The sequence below is a fragment of the Strongylocentrotus purpuratus genome, unplaced genomic scaffold, assembly GCF_000002235.5.
Source record: "Strongylocentrotus purpuratus isolate Spur 01 unplaced genomic scaffold, Spur_5.0 spur5_scaffold_13, whole genome shotgun sequence".
In the NCBI taxonomy this organism is placed as follows: Eukaryota; Metazoa; Echinodermata; class Echinoidea; order Camarodonta; family Strongylocentrotidae; genus Strongylocentrotus; species Strongylocentrotus purpuratus.
Window position 1 is genome coordinate 32151120 of NW_022145598.1, and position 22176 is coordinate 32173295.

A 22176-nucleotide genomic window follows, 5' to 3' on the forward strand; every position below is an offset into this window, starting at 1 on the left:
TTTTATTGTTAGGCTTCCTGAAAGATATTTCAATCGTTGTTAAGACATTTTTGGTGGCACTCTGTAGATTATGATGACGTGTTTAATCTTGTTTTCAATAACAAGATCAGACACATGATACAAATCTACTTTGTGCTTGCCAATAAGTTCTTTACAGCAATAAACAAAAATGAGGTGTTATTCGGTGTGGTGTACACATGGCAATCACATGGTAGAGAAATGATCATCAGTACCGGGTCTAATAAAATAAAGAGAAGGGGGGGGGGGGGTACTGAGTAGAAACAAAAACGTAATGCTCCTTACACTCCCCCCACCCCCCCCCCCTCCTCACTGAGCGAAATATTGGTTGGCGCGATTTTCGAATTTCGGGGGCAAATATATATATATATATATGCTCAATACCCCCAGCCCCCATTGAGTTAAATATCGATCGGCGCGATTTTACACCCTCCTTGAAAATATCCTGCGTACGCCACTGTTTGGCCACATATCGTAACTCACGACTTAGCACATGCATAACTATTCTTAATGACTTTCAATACCTTGCCGTTTTCCTGACAATAATTATTAATACCAAAGATATGCTCGATCTATCATATCAAAGGCTTTTCTAAAATTCACAAAGGCGCAATAAATCATCCCTCCTATTGATGAATAAATATCCAGTAAAAATTCAACACAAATGCATGATCCATCGTGGAATAACCTTCACGAAAACCAGCCTGTTCTTTTTCCAAGTGCAGATTCATTTTATCAAAATATAAAGTAGTTCTATGATTCAATATTGAAGTGAACAACTTTCCTACACCGCTTAAAAGGGTAATACTACGATAGTTGTCTGGATCTTTGTCCGACCCTTTGTTTTTGTTATAGTGGGACAATCACCCAACACACTAATCTTTGGCCACTATTCCACTTTCTAGAACTATATAAAAAATAATTGTTATCACTTCCAGAACCTTAACGGTTACGTTTTACAAAAACTCATTTATAACTTGTTCAATAACGCATGCCTTATTGTTTTTCAATTTCTTAATCATCGAAATAACCTCATCGATAGTGATATCGTGAGAGCATTCAATTCATCATTTATGTCCAATTCTGACACTATGCATGGCATCGATATATGTGCTAAAAAGCTCTTGCACAAGAATATTAAGGAATAATATAAGGGTAATAATCATACACAACGTAAATACTATGGAAACGACTTACGGTTCTCGCAGTTCTTGCCTTCATATCCAGGTACACAGATGCAGTTATAGTCATCTATGAGATCGTAACATGTACCATTGTTCTGACACGGGTTAGAATCACATTCATTCGTCTCTGATAAAAGTAAGAGAAAATAGAAATACACCTTATTTCAAACACAAAGTGCAATTTACATAATTTGTCGACCAAATATGAAAGTAGACCAGCAAAGATGTATTTATATATTTCGGTTTATGGGGAAGGCATTTTTGGGATAATGCATGGCATCTATGCTAAAAAAAAAATCTTGCACAAGAATATTAAGGAATAAGATAGGGGTGGATGCCAATTTTTGGCTTAAAATTGGAAAGAATTTTTAAACAAAATCATTATTTTGAAATAAAAACATGGCCAACTTGTATCACATGATCAAAACCTTTCAATTGATATATCTATTGTTATGAGTTTGAATTAAAAACCTGTTTAATACACATTTGGATGTTCGATATTACACATATAATATGTATGACACAATGAAATGTAAAAGCGTGATTTGTTATAGTGGGACAATCACCCAACACACTAATCATTGGCCACTATTCCACTTTCTAAAACTATATTAAAAATAATTGTTATCACTTCCAGAACCTTAACGGTTACGTTTTACAAAAACTCATTTATAATTTGTTCAATAACGCATGCCTTATTGTTACAACCTCATCGATAGTGATATCGTGAGAGCATTCCATTCATCTTTTAGGTTCAATTCTGACAATATGCATGGCATCGATGTATATGCTCAAAAGCTCTTGCACAAGAATATTAAGGAATAATATAAGGGTAATAATCATACACAACGTAAATACTAATGAAACGACTTACGGTTCTCGCAGTTCCTGCCTTCATATCCAGGTACACAGGTGCAGTTATAGTCATCTATGAGATCGTAACATGTACCATTGTTCTGACACGGGTTAGAATCACATTCATTCGTCTCTGATAAAAGTAAGAGGAAAAAGAAATACACTGTATTTCAAAGACAAAGTGCAATTTACATTATTTGTCGACCAAATATGATAGTAGACCAGCCAAGATGTATTATTTTTGTTTATGGGGAAGGCATTTTTGGGGTAATGCATGGCAGGCGCGGATCCAGGGGGGGGGCCGAGCGTGCCTTGCCCCCCCCCCCCCCCCCCGCAAAAAAAAAAAAAAAGGAGAGAGAGAGAAGGAAAAGAAGGGGAGGAGAGAAAGAAAAAAAAAGGAGAGGAAGAAGAAAAGAAAAGAGGGAAGAAGGAGATCGGGGGGGGGGAAGGACTTGCCTCCCCTCTCCCCCCCCCCCCCCCCAAATAAAGAAATAAAAGAGAAGGAAGGAAAGGGAAAGAAAAAAGATAAAGAGGAGATAAAGGGAAGGACAAAATAGGAAGAAGAAAAGAAAAGAAGGGGGATATCACTTGCAATTTTCCCGCCAACAAGTTGTGGATCGAGGGGGGGAGACCCTAGCCTCCCCCCCCCCCCCGGTCCCCGCTAAAAAAAGAGAGAAGAAAGGAAAAGGAAAAGAGGAGAGCTAAAAGGGAACAAAAAGAAGAGAGAAAAGAAGCGGAGATCAGTTGCGGTTAATCCCGCCAACAATGTGTGGAGCGGGTTGGGGACCTAAATGACCGTGCCCCTCCCCCCCCCCCCCCAGCAAACCTAAAAGAGAGATAAGGAAGGGAAGGGGAAGTGAAAGAGGAGAGAAAGGGAAAGGAAAAAAAGAGAATGAAGAAAGGTAAGGGATATCAGTTGCAATTTTCCCGCCAACAAGGTGTAGATCGGAGGGGGGGGGGGGGCACTGGCATACTGATAGGGGAGGGGGGGCATTGGCATACTGATAGGGGAGGGGGTTGGAGAAATACAATTCAAACGTGGTTTATTTATAATTCCATAACGGTGGTTAACAAATAATGCTGAAATGAGATAATTTTCCTCACTTCATGCGTTTGTTGGAAAATGACAAATTCCTAAATTTACAGCCAGGCAAGAAAATGCTTCTTGAGATGCCTACATATCAGGGCCCGCGGAACGGCGGGGATCGGGATCCTCGAGCCCCTCCCCCCATAGAAATAGAAAGAAAGAGAGCGAGAAAGAAAAAATAGTTAACTGCCAGTGTCACATTATAATGGGGTATCAAAATATGCTCATCTGACCATGATTAAAATTAATGCCTAAAATCCTAAGGGCTCTGCCCCCTGGATTCCACCTAGGGCCCTAAGGCGGGCCCTTAGATGCTCATATGACGGTCATTTAATGCCTAAAACCCCTAATTTCTGGAGGCTCTGCCCCCTGGACCCCACGCCAAATAGTGTCCTGCTAGTTTCACAAATAATAAGGTATCAAAAATGCTCATCTGACCGTAATTAAACGCCTAAAACCCCTGAGCTTCTGGGGGCTCTGCCCCCTGGACCCAACCAAGAGCCCTTAGGCGAGCCCCTGAATGCTCATCTGACCGTAAATTAAAACCTTAAACCCCTGAGCTTCCGGGGCGGACAAGGTATCAACATATGTTCATCTGACAGCAGGCGCGTAGCCAGGGGGCGGTGGGGTGGTCCCCCAATAAACGCCGGCCAAAAAAGAGAGGAGTGTAAAGGAAGAGGACGTAGGAAGAAAAGGGAATAGACAAAGAACATATTTGAAATTCAGACAAGAATTAAGAGTCGAGAACGATACAACGAATCGTCTTCTTTCTCTAATGAATTAATGAAACGTCAAAGCTTCCGTGCTTCGCGCGGGTGGGGGAAACTAAATTATTTTCGAGAGCGGAACAACGAATCGTTTTCATTCTCTAAAAATTTAATGAAACGTCGAAGCGGGGGGAAAACTGAACTTAGACAAGGATTAAGAGTCGAGAGCGGTACAACGAATCGTCTTCTTTCTTTAATGATTTAATGAAACGTAAAAGCTTCCGCGCTTCGCGTGGGAGGGGGGAAACTGAATTTAGACAAGGATTAAAAGTCATAACGGTACAACGAATCGTCTTATTTCGCTAATGATTTAATGAAACGTAAAAGCTATATTCAGACGAGGATTATTTTCGAGAACGGTCCAACGAATCGTCTTCTTTCTCTAATGATTTAATGAAACGTACAAGCTTCCGCGCTTCGCGCGGGAAGGAGGAGGGGAAAACTGAATTCAGATGAGGATTAAGAGTCGAGAACGGTACAACGAATCGTCTTCTTTCTCTAATGATTTAATGAAACGTAAAAGCTTCCGAGCTTTGCGCGGGAGAGGGGGATGAATTAAGACGAAGATTAAGAGTAAAAAACTGTAGGCCTACAACGAATCGTCTTCTTTTTCTAATGATTTAATGAAACGTAAAACCTCCCGCGCTACGCGCGGGAGGGGAAAAACTATTTTCAGACAAGTAGGCACGTACGGAAGGGGGGGAGGGGGTTAGGGTTTTGACCCTCCCCCTCTTCGGTTTTTTATGTGTGTATTTTGGAGCACCCCCCCCCCCCCCCTTTTCTGTGATTTTTTTTTTTTTTTTTTTTTTTTTTTAATTAAAAAAAAAAAAAAAAATAAATAAATATGCCAATGGCTGACCTAAAAAAGGTGACCTCACCCCAACCCCCAACGGAACAAAATGTCAAATTTTTAAATTTCGAGACCCCCCCCCCCCCCCCCAAAAAAAAAGTGTCCTCTTCCCCACCACCCCCCCCCCCCCCCCCCCGCCGCTTATTTAGCGGCTGGCTGAGTCGTTACGATTTTTTTTCGGACCAAAAAAAAAAAGTGGGCCCCCCCCCCCCCCTAAGAAATCCTGGATCCGCGCCTGATGCATGGCATCTATGCTAAAAAAAACTCTTGCACAAGAATATTAAGGAAGAATATAGGGGTGAATGCCAATTTTTGGCTTAAGATTGGAAAGAATTTTAAAATGAAATATTGCCGACTTGTATCACATGATCAAGACCTTTCATTTGATATATCTTTCGTTTTGAGTTTGAATTAAAAACCTGTTTAATAAACATTTGAATGTTTGATATTACTAAGACGCAATGAAAGGTAGAAGGGTAATTTACTCAAATTGGTCTGCGTTACAGCACGCAAACATGATATACCACAAGAAGACGAAAGACCTGATGCATTGCTGATCTTCACCGAAACGGAGTTAAATCTTTTGTCAACTCTGTTTGTTGCTACGGCAGGTAGCCAGTGAAAACGAACTCGTTTGATCCAATTATGGAAATGCAAGCATGACTTTAAACAAACAGAACTTTGTTATTCCAGGCTCATTTTTCCTTATTGAGGTGTCATATGAAAGAGCAGAAATTGAACTTTCTAGAAATGCGATTTTCTCCTTAAAATTCAGATACCTCCCGCCAAATGACTTTTTGGTTTCCTCTCTTCAAATAGCTTTTAATCACTCATGCATAAGATATGAATCGTGTAAGTTGCATCAAATGAATTAGGAGGATCTAAGCTATCCAAATATGTGTCATTTGTTAATTATAATTGTGATTATGATAAAACATCGATAATTATCGGTTTCGTTTTTTCTTGGACGCACTGTATATGCTAAAAAGCTCTTGCACAAGAATATTAAGGAATAATATAAGGGTAATAATCATACACAACGTAAATACTATGGAAACGACTTACGGTTCTCGCAGTTCTTGCCTTCATATTCAGGTACACAGATGCAGTTGTAGTCATCTATGAGATCGTAACATGTACCATTGTTCTGACACGGGTTAGAATCACATTCATTCGTCTCTGATAAAAGTAAGAGGAAATAGAAATACACCGTATTTCAAACACAAAGTGCAATTAACATAATTTGTCGACCAAATTATGATAGTAGACCAGCCAAGATGTATTTATATATTTTGGTTTATGGGGAAGGCATTTTTGGGGTAATGCATGGCATCTATGCTAAAAAAAAACTCTTGCACAAGAATATTAAGGAATAAGATAGGGGTGAATGCCAATTTTTGGCTTAAAATTGGAAAGAATTTTAAACAAAATCATTATTTTGAAATAAAACAATGGCCAAATTGTATCACATGATCAAGACTTTTCAATTGATATATCTATTGTTATGAGTTTGAATTAAAAACCTGTTTAATACACATTTGAATGTTTGATATTACTATGACGCAATGAAATGTAAAAGGGTGATTTACTCAAATAGGTCTGCGTTACCGCACGCGAACATGATATGCCACAAGAAGACGAAAGACCTGATGCATGGCTGATCTTCAACGAAACGGAGTTAAGTCTTTTGTTTGTTGCTACGGCAGGTATCCAGTGAAAACGAACTCGTTTGATCCAATTATGGAAATGCAAGCATGACTTTAAACAAACAGAACTTTGTTATTCCAGGCTCATTTTTCCTTATTGAGGTGTCATATGAAAGAGCAGAAATTGAACTTTCTAGAAATGCGATTTTCTCCTTAAAATTCAGATACCTCCCGCCAAATGACTTTTTGGTTTCCTCTCTTCAAATTGCTTTTAATCACTCATGCCTAAAACATGAATCATATAAGTTGCATCGAATAAAAGAGGAAGTTCTAAGCTTTCTAAATATATGTCATTTGTTAATTATAATTGTGATTATGATAAAACATCGATAATTATCGGTTTCGTTTTTTCTTGGACGCACTGTATATGCTAAAAAGCTCTTGCACAAGAATATTTAGGAATAATATAAGGATAATAATCATACACAACGTAACTACTAATGAAACGACTTACGGTTCTCGCAGTTCTTGCCTTCATATCCAGGTACACAGATGCAGTAATCTATGAGATCGTAACATGTACCATTGTTCTGACACGGGTTAGAATCACATTCATTCATCTCTGATAAAAGGAAGGGGAAATAGAAATACACCGTATTTCAAACACAAAGTGCAATTTACATAATTTGTCGACCAAATATGATGGTAGACCAGCCAAGATGTATTTATATATTTTGGTTTATGGGGAAGGCATTTTTGAGGTAATGCATAGCATCTATGCTAACAAAACTCTTGCACAAGAATATTAAGGAATAAGATAGGGGTGAATGCCAATTTTTGGCTTAAAATTGGAAAGAATTTTAAACAAAATCATTATTTTGAAATAAGAAATGGCCAACTTGTATCACATGATAAAGACCTTTCAATTGATATATCTATTGTTATGAGTTTGATTTAAAAACCTGTTTAATACACATTTGAATGTTCGATATTACACATATAATATGTATGACACAATGAAATGTAAAAGCGTGATTTGTTATAGTGGGACAATCACCCAACATATTAATCATTGGCCACTATTCCACTTTTTGGACTATATTAAAAATAATTGTTATCACTTCCAGAACCTTAACGGTTACATTTTACAAAAACTCATTTATAATTTATTCAATAACGCATGCCTTATTGTTACAACCTCATCGATAGTGATATCGTGAGAGCATTCAATTCATCATTTATGTTCACTTCTGACAATATGCATGGCATCGATGTATATGCTCAAAAGCTCTTGCACAAGAATATTAAGGAATAATATAAAGGTAATAATCATACACAACGTAAATACTAATGAAACGACTTACGGTTCTCGCAGTTCTTGCCTTCATATCCAGGTACACAGATGCAGTTGTAGTCATCTATGAGATCGTAACATGTACCATTGTTCTGACACGGGTTAGAATCACATTCATTCGTCTCTGATAAAAGTAAGAGGAAATAGAAATACACCGTATTTCAAACATAAAGTGCAGTTTACATAGATTGTCGACCAACTATGATAGTAGATCAGCCAAGATGTATTTATATATTTTGGTTTATGGGGAAGGCAGTTTTGGGGTAATGCATGGCATCTATGCTAAAAAAAAAACCTCTTGCACAAGAATATTAAGGAATTAGATAGGGATAGATGCCATTTTTGGCTTAAAATTGGAAAGAATTTTAAACAAAATCATTATTTTTGAAATGAAAAATGGCCAACTTGTATCACATGATCAATACCTTTCAATTGATATATCTTTTGTTATGAGTTTGAATTAAAAACCTGTTTAATACACATTTGAATGTTTGATATTACTATGACGCAATGAAATGTAAAAGGGTGATTTATTCAAATAGGTCTGCGTTACCGCACGCGAACATGATATGCCACAAGAAGACGAAAGACCTGATGCATGGCTGATCTTCAACGAAACGGAGTTAAGTTTTTTGTTTGTTGCTACGGCAGGTATCCAGTGAAAACGAACTCGTTTGATCAAATTATGGAAATGCAAGCATGACTTTAAAAACACAGAACTTTGTTATTCCAGGCTCATTTTTCCTGATTGAGGTGTCATATGAAAGAGCAGAAATTGAACTTTCTAGAAATGCGATTTTCTCCTTAAAATTCAGATACCTCCCGCTGTAGTGATAGCTACATGTCGTTTAACAGAGTCTGCATATACAGAATAGCATGTATAACTAAATATAGAATGACCTGCAACCCATGACTCATGTCAGGTCATGTTATGAAACAATGAGTACTTGTACAAGAGATGCTACAAAGATGTCTGACTGACATAGAGCCTCAATAAAGCTATACAACTTATTAGTTCAATCAAAGCTCTCCAACTGGTCTTTTATAAGAACATAATATGATGTCAGAACTTAGCAGCCAGTGTTTGTGCTGAGCAACCCAGCCTACAGTATATATATATGGAGGAATCATTGAAATCAGGCCAGTTCAATCCAATTCTTTGTGATGTGAGAGATGATGAGAGGGCTTAGAGTCTAAGTGTATGTCCAGTGAATGTAGTTATGTCCATAATAGTTAGCGCTGTCGTTGTATGGTTTGGAGTGCATAGTTCTGTGCCGGGCCAGTTCCAGTATAACGGGCAGTAAGCATGACATATATGGGACATGAACATACAGAATAACTCAGTGAAAGTTAATAGTTGAGCTTAAAGTAATTGTTTCAAAGATACAAAAATAAAAAGCTAATTGTTATGCTGTTCATGTGAGTGACTACACTAGGCTAAGAAACAAAAAGAAACAAAATGGCAAATCTCAGTCAACCTCCTCCACTCGACTTAAGGGAAATATGTCCGAGAACTGGAGAAGATTTAAACAGAAATTCACTCTATACAATGTTGCCTCAGGAATGTCTGAAAAAGATGAAAAGTTCCAAACATCAATGCTTCTGCACGTGATTGGCGATGCTGCCTTGGAATTGTATAATACGTTTGTATTTGCTGAGGGTGAGAGCATGAAGCTTGAGAAAGTGTTGAACAAATATGAGGAATATTGCATTCCGAAACGTAATCTAACGTATGAGAGACATAGATTTTTCACAAGATCTCAGTTAGTGCATGAGAGTGTTGATCAGTACGCAACAGAATTGCGGAGTCGTGCTCAGTCATGTGAGTTTTCCATGTTGAAAGAGAGTCTTATCCAGGACAGAATTATCTGTGGTATTTTAGACGATGGTCTAAGAGAACGTTTGTTGAGGCAAGATGATCTTACATTGGACAAAACGTTGCAAGTATGTCGTGCGGCTGAACAAACTCGAACGCAGGCACAAGCGTTGAGTTCCGCAGGGGAAAACGCCTCAATTCCGGTAGATTCTTTTAGCAAGACTAAGAAGAAATTTCCTGATTCAAAGTCAAAACGGTCAGAACCTCAAGGTCGTACTAAAAATGATGCATGTAGCAGGTGCGGAAACCGACATAGCAAAGACAAATGTCCCGCACAAGGTCAAACATGCAAGAAGTGCGGTATTAAAGCAGAATCATTTTGCTAAATGTTGTAAAACCCCAGTAGCCAAGGTCAATGAACTGCAGCACTTGGAGGTAGATTCAGAAGGTTTCATGATTTGCTCTGTTGAATCAAAAGAATCCAAGGATGAATGGATAGTTAATCTACTAGTCAATAACCAGCCGGTTGACTTCAAGGTTGATACTGGTGCTCAGGCGAATCTTCTTCCTGAGACAGTATTTCACAAATTGAAACCAAAACCAAAGCTACAAAAAGCCAAAGTGATGTTGACAGGTTATTATGAGACAGATATCCCGGTCAAAGGTCGTTGTTGGGTACAAGTTGAGTACAAAGGGATCAAGCGTAATGTGCCGTGTCTAGTCATTCCTGGAAATCGTCAACCTTTGTTAGGATTATACGGACAAGTGAAGACTTGTATCTGGTGAAACGGGTGTATCATGTTGAGAAACAAACTGAACACGGAACGGGTAAAAGTGTAGTTCAAGACTATCAAGATGTGTTTGTAGGTCTAGGTTGTCTTCCTGGTAAACACCACATCACATTGAGAGAGGACGCACATCCTGTTCAGCATGCATGTCGCAAAGTTCCATTTCCACTTCAAGATAAACTCAAAGACGAGTTAGATAAGATGGAACGAATGGACGTAATCACACGAGTTGATGAGCCAACTGATTGGGTTTCTTCTCTCGTGGTTGTGATGAAAAAGAATGGTCAGCTCAGGGTCTGTCTAGATCCAAGAGACCTGAACCGAGCAATCAAAAGAGAACACTATCAATTGCCATCAAGAGCTGAAATAACTGCACATTTTGCAGGAGCCAAATACTTCAGCAAGTTAGATGCATCTAGTGGTTTTTGGCAGATCCAACTAGATAACGAAAGCTCCAAACTTTGTACGTTTATCACGCCATACGGAAGGTACAAGTTCTTGAGACTACCTTTTGGTATTTGTAGTGCTCCGGAAGTCTATCACAAGATAGTGCACCAACTGTTTGCACACATTCCGGGAGTTAACACAATGATGGATGATGTGATTGTATGGGGAATTACCCAACAGGAGCATGATGACAGGTTGAGAGAGGTTCTCAGCATTGTGAGAAAAATGAATCTCAAGTTGAACAAAGACAAATGCGAGTTCAATGTCAAGAAGCTCACATTCATAGGTGACTTGATCAGTGATCAAGGAGTCCAACCTGATCCAAAGAAAGTGTCTGCTATCTTGAACATTGAGAGACCGAAATGTCGGAAAGATGTCCAACGGTTCTTGGGTATGATCAATTACCAAGGGAAGTTCATTCCAGATCTGTCGACCAAGTCAGCAGCACTGAGACATCTACTAGACAAAAAGAATGTATGGACATGCGATCATGCACAAGAGGATGCATGGAATCAGCTGAAACAAGCTCTGATACAAGAGCCAGTCCTACATTTCTATGACAGCAAGAAACCAACCAAGCTGTCAGCAGACGCATCAAAGGATGGTATTGGTGCAGTGCTACTACAGCAATATGATCAAGATTGGGTTCCGATCGCATATGCATCTAGATCAATGACTGATGCAGAGACTAGATATGCACAGATCTAGAAAGAATTGCTGGCAATCACATACGCATGTGAAAGATTCCATCAATACATCTATGGACAACAAGTAGAAGTGGAGACTGATCACAAGCCACTTATTCCACTGTTTGTAAAGTCACTGGGTGACTGTCCCCTACGCATTCAAAGGTTACTCATCAGGGTACAGAGATATGATCTCAAGGTCTTGTACACGCCTGGAATGTACATGTATACTGCTGATACATTGTCCAGAGCAGTAGATCCAAAGGATGAGTTGAATGCTGAAACTGAGGAGGATATCAGAGTCTACGTAGATGCTATTGTCAAGAGCATGCCAGTTACATCGAACAAACGAAATCAGATTGTCGAAGAGACAAAGAAAGATGATCAACTGCAAGAGCTGCTAGGCATCATCAGAGATGGTTGGCCGGAAATGAAGCAGCAATGTCCAGTTAGAGTCAGGGAATACTGGAACATCAAGAGTGAACTCTCTGAAGCACATGGCATCATCTTCAAGGGCAGCAAAATAGTGGTTCCCACTACTATGAGAAGGTTCATGCTAAACAAAATCCATGAAGGACACTTAGGCATCGAGAAGTGTAAGAAACGTGCAATAGAAGTCATCTATTGGCCCAGAATCAACACAGACATCACTGAAATGGTCCAAAGTTGTACTTCATGCCTAATGTACAGACCAAAACAGCAAGCTGAAAGTCTACATCCTCATGACGTGCCGAACCGCCCGTGGGAAAAAGTTGCTGTTGATTTGTTCACGCTGAACCATAGAGAGTACATGGTCATCGTCGACTACTATTCACAGTTCATTGAAGTATGTACTATGACTTCTACTAGTAGCAAGGCCGTGATCAACCACATGAAAGCAGTATTTGCTCGCCATGGAACGCCATGTGAACTCATGTCGGATAATGGTCCTCAATTTGCAAGCCAAGAGTTCCAGAGCTTTGCAAAAGAATGGGATTTTCACCATTCTACATCGAGTCCATATTATCCGCAATCCAATGGCCTCGCAGAGAATGCTGTGAAGATTGTCAAAAAACTCATATTGAAGTTACCGCACAGTGGACAGGATATCCACAGAGCTCTACAAGTCTATCGCAGTTCACCACTAGCATGCGGAAAGTCTCCGGCAGAACTCCTCTACAATCGTCGACTTCGATCGAATCTCCCCATGCTTGACAGTTTACTCGACAACCAACAGGTCAATACTCGATTGGTGAGGGGAAGAAAGGAGGATCATAAGGTGAAGCAAAAAGAGCGATTCGACAAACATGCTCGAGACTTGTCAAAGCTAAAGCCTGGAGATCATGTCATACTCCAAGACATGAAAACCAACACCTGGTCGAAACGTGGTATTGTCAGGTCTGTCCAGGATCGAACAGATCATACCAGATCGAGACAGAAACAGGACAGATGCGTCGCAGAAACAGACGTCACCTCAGGCCAGTCCCACGTCAACAACAAGCCGAGTCTATTCCACTACCAACACAGGATGACTTCGAGCTAGATGACACTGCAGAAGCTACAGAGCAACCAGCATCTGAAGAAAGCTCAACTACGTCATCAACCAGAACCAGAAGCGGACGAGTTATTAAACCGCCAGATCGCTTGAACTTGTAAATAAATGAAAGCAAACTACAGAGAAAGACTTTCGCGTTTTGTAAATAGTTTATAGTTACAGAGTTCAACTTGGACTTTAAAACATAACTGCAGGATTACATGAGCATGATATATATATTTGCATGTTATAGTTTAAAAATATATATATCATGCTCATGCAATCCTGCAGTTATGTTTTAAAGTCCAAGTTGAACTCTGTAACTATAAACTATTTACAAAACGCGAAAGTCTTTCTCTGTAGTTCGCTTTCATTTATTTACAAGTTCAAGCGATCTGGCGGTTTAATAACTCGTCCGCTTCTGGTTCTGGTTGATGACGTAGTTGAGCTTTCTTCAAATGCTGGTTGCTCTGTAGCTTCTGCAGTGTCATCTAGCTCGAAGTCATCCTGTGTTGGTAGTGGAATAGACTCGGCTTGTTGTTGACGTGGGACTGGCCTGAGGTGACGTCTGTTTCTGCGACGCATCTCTCCTGTTTCTGTCTCGATCTGGTATGATCTGTATGATCTGACTTTTTGGTTTCCTCTCTTCAAATTGCTTTTAATCGCTCATACGTATAATATGAATCATGTAAGTTGCATCAAATGAAATAGGAGGATCTAAGCTATCCAAATATGTGTCATTTGTTAATTATAATTGTGATTAAGTTATGATAAAACATCGATAATTATCGGTTTCATTTTTTTCTTGGACGCACTGTATATGCTAAAAAGCTCTTGCACAAGAATATTAAGGAATAATATAAGGGTAATAATCATACACAACGTAAATACTAATGAAACGACTTACGGTTCTCGCAGTTCTTGCCTTCATATCCAGGTACACAGGTGCAGTTATAGGCATCTATGAGATCGTAACATGTACCATCGTTCTGACACGGGTTAGAATCACATTCATTCGTCTCTGATAAAAGTAAGAGGAAATAGAAATCAGTACACCGTATTTCAAAGACAAAGAATTTTATACAAAATCAATATTTTGAAATAAAAAATGGCCAACTTGTATCACATGATCAAGACCTTTCAATTGATTTATCTTTTTTTATAAGTTTGAATTAAAAACCTGTTTAATACACATTTAAATGTTTGATATTACACATATAATATGTATGACGCAATGAAATGTAAAAAGGTGATTTACTCAAATAGGTCTGCGTTACTGCACGCGAACATGATATGCCACAAGCTATTTATCTGGGCCGAATTTCGGCTGCGTATGGTTGACAACTATAAACATCATTCATTTCCCGTTCACAAGACAATAAATAAATCAATATATAGACCATATTGCACATATATTCATCATGACACTGTGCATGTATCACTACAGCTGTGGAAGTGTTGCTGTCATTAATTTGGCTGATGTCAAAGGTAAGTGCACTTTAAAAAATGCTCTTGGTGATAAGGTTTGTTTCACCAGACAATCAATAATAAAGATTTTTCCATTCGAATATGGCATTATCATTGTCTGTGTGTATTATATATATTTTGTTTATTTACAGGGTTTGAATGGTGTAAAAATGATATCTTTATGATTGAAAAATGTAATGGAATATACAAATTAGATTTCCGCCTCTACTACGAGTCACATTCAATCGTCTCTGATAAAGGGGAAATAGAAATACACCGTATTTCAAACACAAAATACAATTATGTGCATTTTGATATAAATCATACCCTTATATTTATTAGCGCCTTAGATTATGTGTGTGATATAAAGCTTTCAAAATTATATTAAACAGATTTATTAATTCAAGATTATATTAAAGATTATATCAATTAAAAGGTCTTCATCAGATAATACATATTTGGTGAACTACAAAAAAAAAGTGATTTTTGACATTTTTCAAATTTTGAGCCACAAATGGAATACGTAAAAAATGTACGTAAAAAACGTGCTAGGCATCCCTTTATCTAAAAATCTTTTGTGTGCCCATGCCTTGAGCCATAATGCATAGCCGTACAGAGCATTTTTTTATGTTGGGACCGGGGTAAAATGCAATGAATTATTGATAATTTATTGCATTTTTATTTTTTGTTGTTGGAACCACCCCCTACCCTAGCCCCTGCTGCGTACAGTCGTGGTTCAGTGGCAAAGCAATGGCCTCGTAACTGTGAGGCCCCAGGATCAAAACCGTGTCGATGTGCTTTATTAGTGCTCTTTTGTGGGGCATTAGTCCTCATTAGTTGATAAGCATAGTATCATACACATGCTTTAGCAGTCATGCAAAACAAAAACTTGAAAATTGTTATTCAATACAAATCTGAGAATGTATATACACTATTATCTAGATCTATTGAGAATAAATCATTGTCAAAATAATTCCATAAATTGGGGTAATAAAAATTAAACAAACCTAATGAGCAACAGTGTATATACCTATATTACACCATAGATTGATCGGATGAAAGGAGAAGGAGAGAGAGAGAGAGAGGGAGAGAGAGGGAGAAGAAGAACGAAGGATGATTCGATTGATGATTTGAAAAGAAAGAGAGAGAGAGAGAGATATGAAAATATAATTATATAAATGAAGAGATGTAAACAGCGGTGTTGCATGGGTTCAGGTATAAATGTCTCACTGGTGTCATGGAAACCTTCGGTAACAAACATCTACAAAAAGACAAACAGTAAAAGCAGAGTGTGGGAGGGGGGGTCGAATAACCTTCTTCTCATATCGCATGATCCCTCCCCTCCCCCCATTTTTTCTCTCTGTCTCTCTTTTCTCTCTCTTTCTTTCTTTCTTTCCCCCTCTTTCTTTTTTCTTTCTTTAATTTGTTTCCTTTCATCACCATTAGATGGGGAGGAGGTCGTATAACTTTCTTCACATATCCCATTGATACAATATAATGAAAAATCCATGAAAAATCTTACCATTGCACGATGGAATGACAGGTGTAAACATTCCTAATTTACAGATGATGGATTCATTGTTAGTGATGGTGTATCCTGCGTCACACTCAAACATGCATACTGTATTACATGATACAATAGCATTGGTCTCGCAGGTGCCATCAATCAGCGATATGAGGTGATCTGGTAGTTCCCCAACATAGCATTCAGCTTCATATGGAAAGGAGATGGAAATAATCAGACCGGTAATTATAGATGCTGTATTACAACCGGGTATTACAACTACTGGCTTTCAACTATTTTTGTTCTCGATTACAGAGAATACTTTTAAAACTAACAAAATATTAGTTCATTTCGGATTTTGCATTTTTAGCTAAGTGTGTATTTCAACAATAGATTCAGATAACACCCACATATGTAAGGAATAACGTCGAGAGAGGGGAATTGTCCCTAGTATGTGTGTATATACTTTTACATTGTATTGTTACCTTGATCCTCGTCGCTTAAAGATACTAAGTCCCTTGTGCAGCACAAAAACGTACGACCATTCGGTAAAAGGGCCTGAAAGTCTGACTATTACTTAGGTGATTGCAATCACTGAAGTTGATTCGACAACTAATGGTCGTTACGTTTCCACTTAAAGCCATTTTCGAGCCCCTTCGTTTTGAGTAAAGTTCTAAATTAGTATTTTATTTCAAATGCCGTTTGAATTTAACCTTTTCCTTTGTTCAGCCTGTAAATGGGACATAGTTCCTTAAAGACAGTGGGGCTGATTGTATATATATATATATATATATGTATATATTGTTGTTTAATCCCTGCTAGCTCACTCCCTCACTTTCTCATTGATCCTGACACTTATCTATTATCGTTTTTTGCTTGTTTTTTGTATGTTTTTACAGTATAGTTACAGACCTCCGCTAATACAAGACCCTCATATAATAATAACAAAATCTAGGAGTTCAACAAAAATATCATGTCATTCTATGTAGATATTAAATATTGACCTAAAGGGGCGCTAGAGCCAAAGAGAAGTCGGGTTAGGTTGATTAATTGTACGGTTATTAGTTTGACTTGGTATAAATTTAAAAGTTAAATATCATTAATTATGTTTCCAATCTATTATGCTTTGTCATTGGTTATAATTAATTCAATGTATAACTCCGCTTTTGATTAGTCGGATGACCTAAGGATAATTTTATATATCCCGTCTGGTAATTGGTTGGCTTCGTAAGGGTTCTCCTGGTTGGCTGGTTATATCAGGTGATATCTAAGGCTCTTCGGGTGCCGGAGTATTTAAATACGATGTGCGGGATTTGGGGTCAGTTTTTATTTCATTCCATTTTCATGTTTAGGATGTGCTGCTAGTTTTACTGTCTATAGGGCCGCCCAGCCTCTAAGAGAATCAGCTAGTTTGAAATGTTCTAAATATTTAATCTTCGTTTGTAACTATGCTTCGGCTGACTTTTATAATCAATAAAGTGGACTTTAACTGTATATCCGAGCTTCTTTCGTTTTCATTTTGTTTCGAAACTTGTCGTCACCGACCCATTAACGGGCTCATTACATTATCTTGAAATAATTAATTTGCATAGAAGATATGTTAATACTGTAACAAAAAAATGTTCCTTTTATAATGTTGTATCCGAAAATATTAATATGAAGTATTACGACAACTTTTACTTTTTTTAGTTTATTGAAAATCTTTTTTTCTCTCCCGAATTGCAGAATCGTATCACAATTTGTATACTTGATTGAATATATACAGTAGGCTTGCGGGTGCACCATGTGAGAGAAAGAGAGAGAGAGGATTGAGGAGTCCTGAAAAGGAGTCTGACTCGGTTATCTTTCTTGGGGGTGTGTAGTCCTGAAAAGAACTGTTTGTTATCTTTCTTAGCTAATAGTTCTAAGGAGAACTATAGCGCTTGGAGAGGATGAGTGGCTCGACGTTTCGAACATGTTGACAATCCGTCGTCACGAGTGGAGAATAGTTGGCGTGGGTGAGCTTAAGTCACCGGGGTGTGGACGTCGGAGAAAAATAGGTGACAGTGTGGGCTTGAGTCATCAGGGAGTGGACATGGATGGTCGGCTCGTTCGTCTGACTGTCAGTCTGGGCTGGAGTCTCCGGGTTGCGGAGAGTTTCGAATCCATGAGTGGGGTGTGCTGTCGGCGAGACGCTCTGTGTGTCCCCGACGTAGGTGGCGTTGTAGTCTGCTGTCGTCTGCTGTCGTCTGCTGTGCATTGTAGCTGTGAGGCTGGGGGTTGCTTTAAGGGTTCGGCGGGGTGGCGGTGGTTGATGTACGGGTGTCTGTCGGGGTGGTGAGGGCGGTGGTGGAGGCGGTGGTGGAGGAGGAGTGACCGGGTACTTGTTGATGAGGGGTTTCCAGATGTCGTTGATGTATAATCCTGAGTCTTGGGAAACGGTGTTGTGGCGGTGAATTTCGATGGCTTCTCGGATTCGGCGTGTATGCCAGTGCTTCATTTATGGAGATGAAATGACTGTTGTCCCATCCGATGGTGTGTTCGTGTTGCTGGGCGTATTTGACGATGGCGGACTTATCCGGGACTTATCCCAATCGCTGAGTCTGAAGCTGGTTCTGTGCTCCTTGAGTCTTGTTTCAAGATTTCTCCCCGTTTCACCAATGTAGACTTTTCCACATTGCATGGTTTTGTAGACTCCAGCTTTCTTGTGGTTTGGACGCTTGTCTTTGTGGAAGTAGAGTATTGGATGGAAGTTTGTTGGAGGAACTGTGTCGAACTTGGATGTCTGCTGCTTGAAGGATAGGTTGAATCTTGTGAGAGGTATGACCGATATAGGGAAGAACAACAGTTTGCTTAGGTGGTGTAGCTGCGGGTTGGTTCTCTTCAGGGGTGGTATTGGCTGGGGTAGTTAAAGTCTGGATACTTATGACAAATATTTTTTTTAAAATGTCTGTGTTCATAATGTACTAGTGACACAGTGCACTATTTGTATACTGTAAGAACAATTATGTTCCTCTTAATCATTTGTATATGAAAATTTGAATAAAGGAAAACAAGCTTTACAAAAAAATAACAATGTGACTATCACGGTATCATCAATTCATAAATATTTTATCAAAGACGATTTTAGTAGAATTCTTACATACCAATCGCGTGAACAAGCATTTCGTTAAATAATTACACAAAGGTGCGCAATCAGTCGAAACAAGCTGAACTCAAAACAAGGGGGAAATCAGAGGTATATTGGATATTCCCATAGATCTCTATTACGTTATTTCTTATTGCAATAAAAGCGTTGATAATTACTATCGACTGTAAACTTGTGAACACCCGATTTTAATATCACCTTTGATGGATATTCTTCCATTTTTTATACCTTTATATATTTATTATACATTGGTGATCGAATGAGGCTAAACCAAATGTATTGAATGCTTCACTCGATGTACACGAAGTGTCATTTTGAGCTGAGTAGGCAAGTACCCCATGCATACGCAGAAATTAAAACAAAATGTTTACTACTTTTATTATGCAACCACTCTTTGTACGATACCCCCCGGACGATACATGGCGCCTCAAAGACTGCAGCACTCCATGATGCAGTCCTACGTCAGCTAAATGACACCTCGTGAGCAACATGCATTGTACTTACCAAATGAAGGTCTGGGGGGTCGTGACGTCAATGGAGAAGAACATGTACAGGTGCTGTTTGATCTTATACACACATCTTCCTCGGATAGCGCCACTACATACAGCATTGTTAGCACTGCAACGCATATGGCTGACTGCCAAAGCTGGGAATAAATAGGACAAAGTTTATATACAATTTAGTTATTGTGATTCAGTAACAATAACATTATGGTTTTACTGCCAATAAGATGCAACTTCACTTCCCCTCTTCCAATGCCCAACGCCACTGTTATATCCTTATTTTTTTTTTTTAATCTTTCCTCCTTACATGTTTATGATTGTTCCTTTTTTTTGGTTAAAGGCCTGACTTGTTTGGTTGTATAGGAACCTATTATTGAATTGAGACACAGAAATAAGTGATTATCATTGGGGGGGCTTTGGGCGCTAGCCCCCCCCCCCCTCCCCCCCCCCCCCCCCCCCCTCAAATAAAATTTAACCATGACTCCATACAGGTTATTATTATTATTATTATTATTATTATTATTATTATTATTATTATTATTATTATTATTATTATTATTATTATCAAGTGATTTATAAATATTCGTGATATCACATGATTTTCACCAAAATGAGCGTTTCTCCATTTCTGTTGCAAACTGACACACTCCCAAATAGCCAGGAAGAGCATATTTTTTTATAGTCACAGTTATAGTTACAGTGACACATGTAGAAAATTCCTTTCCAGAAGCTACTGCGACAAGCACTGCCGGGAGATAACATGCTACCCACAACAAGTGGGGCAACAGTCACACACTGCATGAAACAACCGTGTCAATTAATATCTCACCCAATCCTTAGATTTCCAAAAAGGCCATAAAAAAAAGGCAAAAAGAAATCCTGCCGATTACGCCAGTATAAGGGGATTCACTAAGTGTGCATGCACAGATTTGCAAACGAACGTTCCATACGTACATCATGTAACACTGTACGTGTACCGTTAAGGGGCCCAGTAGGGGAAGCTGAATTTAGACAAGGATTAAGAGTAGAGAACGGTAAACGAATCGTCTTCTTTCTCTAATAATTTAATGAAACGTGAAAGCTTCATTTTTTTCCCACTTGAGCTCGGGACCCCCAGTATGAACTTATTTGCATACAGCCAATCAGAGCTTTACGCGCGCTAAAGATGCGAAATTCAAAACTGTGCGAAGCTCTGGGCTTCACACACGTACACACAGCGCATTGTCTATATCAGCATGCATGGTGTGCGTGCATAGGCTTGCAAATGTTTAATTTCAGCTCTAACATCTCTACCTTTTAAATTTATTACAGATCTACAAATATCAGCTTATCAAATTGATGTGAAAAACTGTTATTTAGCACTAAGTTACAATTACTCAATCAAGGATAGGCTTTTCTCTTCATCGAAGCCACTATACATTATAAGGACTCATTTCTAAAGATTTTACGGTTAAAAATTTATTATAGATCTAGACTCTATTATACACCTCTAAATGGCTCTAATAATATCAGCTTTATTTTGTTACTTCTTTTATTGCAGGAATTCTTACCTGAGAACATCACAGCAATTTCTTAAGGTGATATTATTAGAGTCTTTTAGAGGTGTAGACCGTACAATCTTTAGAAATTAGTCCCTATAGTGTCTTCGATGACGATAAGGCCTATCCTTGATTGATAGAGTAATTGTAACTTAGTGCTAAATAACAGTTTTTCACAGCAATTTATTAAGCTGATATTTGTAGATCTGTAATAAATTTGCTAAAGGTAGATATGTCAAAGCTGAAATGAAACATTTGCAAGCCTATGCCTATGCACACACACCATCAGATGAGCTCTGATTGGCTGTATGCAAATGAGTTCATACTGGGTGTTCCAAGCTCAGGTGGGAAAAAAAATTACGCGCGCGGTATGGACTAAAATGATTTCAGACAAGGATTAAGAGTAATAATAAAATGAAACATCAAAGCTTCCGAGCTTTGCGCGGGAGGGGGGAACTGAATTCACATACAACAACACGATACAACGAATCGTCTTTTTTCTCTAAAAATGTAATGAAACGTGAAAGCTTCAGCGCTTCGCGCGTAAGGGGCGAAAATGAATTCAAACAAGGATTAAGGGAAATAATTTAATGACATGTCAAAGCTTTCGCGCTTCGTGCTGGAGGGGGGGGGGTAAACTGAATTCAGACAAGGACACGAACTAACGAATCGTCTTCTTTCTCTAATAATTTCATGAAACGTGAAATATTCCTCGCTTCGCGCGGGAGGGGGAAAACTGAATTCAGACAAGGACTCGATGTACAACAAATCGTCTTCGTTCTCTAATAATAAAATGAAACGTCATAGCTTCTGCGCTACGCGCGGGAGGGGCGAAACAAGAATTAAAAGTCTAGAATGATACAATGGATCGTCTTCTTTCTTTAATAATTTAATGAAGTGTCAGAGCTTCCGCGCTTTGCGCGGGAGGCTGGAAACTGAAAAATAACTTAGTTCCTGGACCCGGGTTTATAGGGTTAAATTTGTAGACATTGGGACATTGGCATTAATATATTTGTTGGTAATTGG

General features: G+C 38.7%; 1 protein-coding gene and 1 long non-coding RNA gene across 2 annotated transcripts; both read right to left on the bottom strand.

Annotated features, from left to right (window-relative positions):
• Positions 1-1198: 1198 nt before the first annotated feature.
• Positions 1199-15739, bottom strand: LOC115923281 (fibropellin-3-like). The gene is made up of 7 exons (XM_030983703.1): positions 15709-15739; positions 13919-14032; positions 7772-7885; positions 6922-7029; positions 5827-5940; positions 2077-2190; positions 1199-1329 (listed from the first exon to the last, which is right to left on the bottom strand). The coding sequence occupies exons 1-7, from the start codon at positions 15737-15739 to the stop codon at positions 1199-1201; spliced, it is 726 nt and encodes a 241-aa protein (XP_030839563.1).
• Positions 15740-15862: 123 nt separating this feature from the next.
• LOC115923336 lies at positions 15863-19869 on the bottom strand. The gene is made up of 2 exons (XR_004063864.1): positions 19614-19869; positions 15863-16189 (listed from the first exon to the last, which is right to left on the bottom strand). It is a non-coding gene; the product is annotated as an uncharacterized LOC115923336 (long non-coding RNA).
• Positions 19870-22176: the final 2307 nt, after the last annotated feature.

What these genes read in the sequence shown, in the direction of transcription:
- LOC115923281 (XM_030983703.1), bottom strand. Translation starts at nt 15,739, where the DNA reads ATGTTTGTTACCGAAGGTTTCCATGACACCA. An exon ending in CGAAGGTTTCCATGACACCA is followed by an intron (nt 14,033 to 15,708) that starts GTGAGACATTTA and finishes TACTTTTATCAG; the next exon opens with AGACGAATGAATGTGATTCT. An exon ending in AGGCAAGAACTGCGAGAACC is followed by an intron (nt 7,030 to 7,771) that starts GTAAGTCGTTTC and finishes TCCTTTTATCAG; the next exon opens with AGATGAATGAATGTGATTCT.